The 6,100-nt window shown below is 43.0% G+C and overlaps 1 protein-coding gene across 1 annotated transcript; it reads left to right on the top strand.

Annotated features, from left to right (window-relative positions):
- The first annotated feature begins 2,211 nt into the window (after window positions 1-2,211).
- IL20 (interleukin 20) lies at window positions 2,212-5,680 on the top strand. The gene is given in 6 exon segments (XM_024750882.1): window positions 2,212-2,255; window positions 3,021-3,177; window positions 3,466-3,531; window positions 3,642-3,794; window positions 4,461-4,535; window positions 5,603-5,680. Coding segments are annotated over 6 exon segments (573 nt in total).
- Window positions 5,681-6,100: the final 420 nt, after the last annotated feature.

Raw genomic sequence — 6,100 nt, 5'->3', positions numbered from 1 at the left:
TCTTCTTTCTTGGGATATATATATATATATATATATATATATATATATATATACACACACACATAATTGGAAACCCCTTAGCTTGAGGCAGACTCCTAGGAGATCACAAGTAGCAGCCCTTCCTGAACTCAGGTAAGAGAGCTCCCTCTCTCTACACTATTCGCATGGTTCTGGGGATGAGCCCAGTTCTCCTAGTCATCTAGCCAGGTGTGTTCAGGGCCATGTCTAAAGGAGTCCTTTGCATTAGGGCAAAATGTCCTAGAGAATAGGGAATTGTCATGTTTATCTTTGTATTCCAGTACCTAGCATGATATTCAAGACAGTGGGTGCCTAATAAATGCTGATCGAATTGTTGAATTTAACATATATTTACCATATACCCACTATGTTCAAGGCAACTAACATCATTCTCTATTTAAAATGAGTTGATCACTCACTAGATGTTAGGTGTACGAATCATGCATCATTTTATTTAAATGTCAAAACAAATTTCTGGGGTAAGTTTAATTATAACCATTTGGGGGCTAAGAAAACAAAACTCAAGAGAGGTGAGTTGACTTGTCCAAGGTCACATAGATGGAGAGTGACAACTCATCCAGATTTACCTGTGACGTTTTCAGTTTTAAAAGTTAAAGTGAGGCTTCCCTGGAGGCACAGTGTTTGAGAGTCTGCCTGCCGATGCAGGGGACACGGGTTCGTGCCCCGGTCAGGGAAGATCCCACATGCCGCGGAGCAGCTGGGCCCGTGAGCCATGGCCGCTGAGCCTGCGCATCCGGAGCCTGTGCTCTGCGGTGGGAGAGGCCACAACAGTGAGAGGCCCGTGTCCCGAGGAAAAAAAAAAAAAGTTAAAGTGCTATGCCCTGGATCCCCCCCCTAGTCTTGGGAAAACTGGGACAACCTACACCGATGGGGACTTGTAGAGCAGGCATTTGGACCTAGTTCTCAAACCCAGAGTTCTCTCTGAAGGTTTGGTTTGTTTATTCCTTTTTCCTATATGTGGCAGTATCCCAGGTGAATATGAATGTAAAGTATACCGAGCCTATTGATTGGAACATAGGAAAAAAATCAGTAAGCGGTAACGATTATCAGTGCTGTACCAAGGCATCCTGGAACCTAAGGCAAACAGGAAAGATGTACACCTCTCTATATATGCTTTTTAAAAATTTTATTGGAGTATAGTTGATTTACAATGTTGTTTTAGTTTTAGGTGTACAGCAAAATGGATCAGTTATACATATACATATATCCACTTTTTTTAGATTCTTTTCCCATCTAGGCCATTACGGAGTATTGAGTAGAGTTCCCTGTGCTGTACAGTAGGTCCTTATTCGTTATCTATTTTATGTATAGTATTGAGTATAGGTCAATCCCAATCTCCCAATTTATCCCTCCTCCCCTTACACCCTGGTAACCGTAAGTTTGTTTTCTACATCTGTGAGTCTACTTCTGTTCTGTAAATAGTTTCATTTGTACTCTTCAGCATATGTTTTTATTATTTTATGTGTATTATTTTCCCAAGACATTAAGGTAGTCGAAAATTATTGAAAATTTGATAATTAGCTGCATTACAACTCACATTATTTTTAAGTTTAAATATGTTATTTATGTCCCAAACAGAATTTATTATAATTTTACTTTCCTGGTTTTAAGGGAAGAGAACTCATCACTAATATTTTCATCATATACCTCTGATACATAAAAACATAGATATGGATATAGATACATAGATAGATATAGACGGATGGATAAACATATGTAGATATAGACGGCTAGATAGATGATGTATAGATAGATAGATAGACAGATAGGGGCACTCATTTCCCCTTTTGCCCTGGGTTTCCATATGGCTCAGCATGGCCCTGTCAGATTTTGTCTTTATTTAAATTGTTAATCTTCTGTTCATCATGGATTGTTCTCATTAATTTTGCTACTGCATTAAAATGTTATTTATCTTGATTACTGAGACTTTTGTCTCCTTAAATTTTGTGCCAGAGGTGAGTGTTTCACTCTCCTCTCCCTAATCTCAGCGCATTATCATCTTACCTTAAAACTCAGCAACTACTAGCAAGTGCCCTCTTACAGAGCAAGCCTCATCCCAAGAAGGGATGAGTTCCTTCCCACCTTTTTCCTCTTTCTTTTGGGATGGCTTACTTGATCCTCAGCCTCAGTTACAAGGCTAGGAAAACGCATACTCTTGGATTAGTCCCAGGTATGCCTGACTGCTGCCTTCCTGCAGAGGGCGCTGTGGAGTCCAGGTACCCCAGGAGGGTGGAGAAGTGTTAGGTGGAATTAGGCTGATTGCCCATCAGAACTTGCCTTTCCCCGGCAGAAGGATTGTTATGAAATCATTGACTTTCTATTTGTCTTCGGGGCTGAAATAAATCTACTATCCTCAAATAACCAATCTGATCTCAGACAAATGCCAAATAGAGCTAAGTTCCTCTGCCCTGGGGATGGATGTAAAATCCAGACAATTTCCCCAAAATGTTTTTGGTGGCTTGGCAACAGCTTCTATGAGGTTCAGTTTTCCCCCAGTCCCTCTGTGGGTCTAAGGGGACCAGAAGGGTGAGCTACATTGGCATTCTGGAAGGGAAGACTATATATGTCAACTCGCAAAAACAAGTTCTGACATTTTCCCTGAAATGTCATCCTCTACCTACTCTTTGCAAGTGCCTGCTGCTCCAGGCCTTTCCTGCTGGGCAATAACGATGGGGCTGGGATGCGGAGAGAATAAAGGAGCCAGGACCTGTAGCACCAACTCATACTCAGACCCTCAGCACCCGAAGCCTTCTCTTCTCTTTTTCTTAGTAAGTTGGATGAATGTGCCAGACCATCTGAAGTCAGTTGAAGCTATTAAGTTTCACCAGGGGACATCGGGGACTGGGGGAGGCATGTCCCTGGTGACAGGATTGGCTTCTTAAGGCATGAGACGGGGAAATCAATAAGTCATGCTCTTTCCTTTGAATTCTTAGCTCCTGTGGTCTCCAGAATCTGGCTCCAGAATCTCCTGTGGTCTCCAGAATGAAAGGCTCTGGTCTTCCCCTCTGCCTTCTTTCTGCTGTGTTTTATGTCTTCTGGACACCTTCTGCCAGGCTGAAGACACTCCATTTGGGAAGCTGTGTGATCACCGCAAGTCTTCAGGCAATTCGAAGTGGATTTTCAGAGATACAGGACAGAGTGCTATGTGAGGGAGGGACCCCACCTTTCACTTTGTGACTGCCTCCCCACTTTTCTACTTATTTTTCTCTGTCCCCCAGCAGTGGGATCACAAAAAGAGGCAGGCTGGGGACTCCTTACCAGGAGGATGTGTTCCCAGGAAGTATCTGTAGTTCATAATTCAAGAGTGTTTTGGAGAGAGACTCTGCCCACTGTGCCATGGCAGGGAGGGGATGGGAGGTCTGGACGTCTAAGATCCTGGCAACAGTTACTGACCTGTACTTTTTCATCTTGCCTTCCTCTGTTTAGCAACCCAAAGATGAAATCATTGACCTCAGAATCTTGAGGAAGACTCAGCCTTTGCAAGACACAAAGGTACATGCTTGGTCTGTATGAGTTCTGGGAGGAAATATGAGTCGGGGGAATCTCCGTCACCCTTGTCCCTGGACACCCTCCACCCACCAACACGCCAGTCTTCTTTGTAGCCTGCAGGTCAGTGCTGCCTCCTCCGCCATATACTGAGACTCTACCTGGACAGGGTATTCAAAAACTAACAGACCCCTGACCACCGTATCCTCCAGAAGATCAGCGGTCTCGCCAACTCTTTTCTTACCATCAAGAAGGACCTCTGTCTCTGTGTGACTAAGGGTCTTGGGTAAAAAGATCCACGGCAGCACATAGCTTCAATGACTTAGCAATCAGGCTCATTCTTAGCCCCATTTAATGGATGGAAGAACTGAGTCCAAGAGTTCTAATAATCTGTGTTGAGCCATGTGACTAGGTAATAAGAACTCAGTTATATTTACTTTTGAATACAAGCTCCATGCAAAATGTCTACAGAACTATAAAGTGCTACCTATTTGATGCCACTGATAATTTCCTAGTATCCATGAAATTATGCTTCTTCTGTAGGTGAGTTATCCTGCGGCATACTAGTGCATACTGAGTCCAGGCAGATAATCAGCAGACAACCGGACTCGATCTCAAGATAGGACCTAGGAATCCAATTCTCTTTCCCATGGGGGCTCTCTGGAGGGAGCTAGACTAGAACTGGGTTGGGGGGTGTAGGCCAGATGGGATACAGTGATCACAAACTCTTTCAGTGCTGCCTGTTTCTAAAAAGAAGCAATGAGCTCTATATGCTTCCTCTTCTAGCTGGTGATCAGTTTAATGATCCTAAATAAGGAGGTCTGAAAAGACGTCTATAGGTGAAAGAATAGAACTTCCACCTACTTCGTGTCAATGGCAAGGGCAGAAAATCTGAATCTTTAATAAAATCTATCATTCTTTGGTATTCTTTTCAGCATGCCCATATGACATGCCCTAGTGGGGAGGAAGCAATGGAGAAATACAGCCAGCTTATGAGTCACTTCAAAGAGGTATATGCAGTTTTGGCCTTGGTTGGGATGAGTGTGTTTTTAGAACTGAGATCATAGATGGGTGTGATAGATGTTCATACTCAAAGAAATGTTACAGCCCTCAGGTTAATGGCCCTCTGAGGTCATGTGGACTGTCCCTCTTCTTTAACCCAGGAGATACCCATTCAGGCTCTAGAGGGGTGCTGTCTCTGCAAGATGCTCTGGGAGTCAAGAAGGAATAGCCATGATTCCATCAAGTCACTCCAGAGACATCTGAACTTCCCAGCTACACAAACTAGAGGCGATAGTTTTCCGACATTCACACACTTGTACGTACCCTCAAAAATAGTCACTCACAATTTCATGCATGCCCGTGCCATGCTGTTTCTCACCTCGATGCCTTTGCACATCTGCCAGGAAGGCCGGAGTCTGCTCCACACTCACTAATTCCTACTCATCCTTTAAGACTCAGCCTAGGCATCACCTCCAGGAAGGCACTGGCTACTTCTCTCAGAGTTAAGTGCTCCTGTCATCCTGTGGGGGCCCCATCATCTATTTACCACACTACATTTTTAATTGCCTGCTTCTGCCTGTCTCCCTCACTCAACTGTGAATTCCCTGTGGGTAGTGACGGTGTCATTCATTTCTGAGTCCCTAGCCAGCCCAATGCTTACTTAGCACAATAAGTATTTGTTCCATTGAAGGATGCACAGTAGGCAACCCATACACACACACACACACACACACACACACACAGACACACACAGACACACACAGACACACATCTTTCTTTAAAAAACATCTTAATTACTTTGATCTCTGTGATTCAAGAGGCTTGAGTTGTAGTCCCAATTCTGCTACCCCCCGGGCCTCAGTTTCTCTATGTAAGACTAGGGTGATTGGACTCAATGATTTTTCCTCCCTCTTGTGAGATCTTGAGGTTCCATAATGTCTCTCGAGCTCTTCATTTTGAAAAAGATGCTCTGTTTACAATCTCCGATAGACCTACCAGTGAAAGGAGAGGATTAACCTTGGAGCCCACATTGTCTCTTTATGAGTTGCTCACCACTTCGCTTGGTATCTTCCAGCTTCAGCCTCAGGCAGCAGTGGTGAAGGCTTTGGGGGAGCTAGACATTCTCCTGAGCTGGATGGAGGAGATGGACTAGGAAGAAAGTGATACTTCTGAGAGTATTCTGGGCCCAGACTCCCAGCCCTCAGTACCCAGGAGACATGACCCCAAACCACCATCTCTTTGTTTTATAATTTAGTGCTGGTCACTGTGTATATTATTTATTTATTATTTGTTTCCTTATTGTGATTATCTTCATGTGTTCCTATTCTTAATCTAGAGTTTTATCAGATTTTAATAAGATCTTTTTTACTGCTGGGTGTATTTATTAGTTAATATATTTATTTTTGCTATTTAACTTATTTATTTTTATATTTGAACATGAGACTTTTAAAAACAATTCACAGATTATATTTATAACCCAACTAGAGCAGGTTTTTCATAGAATAAACAAACCTTCTAAATTCTAGAGGAGTGGCTAGAATTTTGTTAAATTAAGGACATGTTGACTGACCAC

Source organism: Neophocaena asiaeorientalis, unplaced genomic scaffold (genome assembly GCF_003031525.2).
Source record: "Neophocaena asiaeorientalis asiaeorientalis breed wild unplaced genomic scaffold, Neophocaena_asiaeorientalis_V1.1 scaffold67, whole genome shotgun sequence".
In the NCBI taxonomy this organism is placed as follows: domain Eukaryota; kingdom Metazoa; phylum Chordata; class Mammalia; order Artiodactyla; family Phocoenidae; genus Neophocaena; species Neophocaena asiaeorientalis.
The sequence above is the reverse complement of the archived record's forward strand: the minus strand, read 5'-3'. Positions and strand labels throughout refer to the sequence as shown.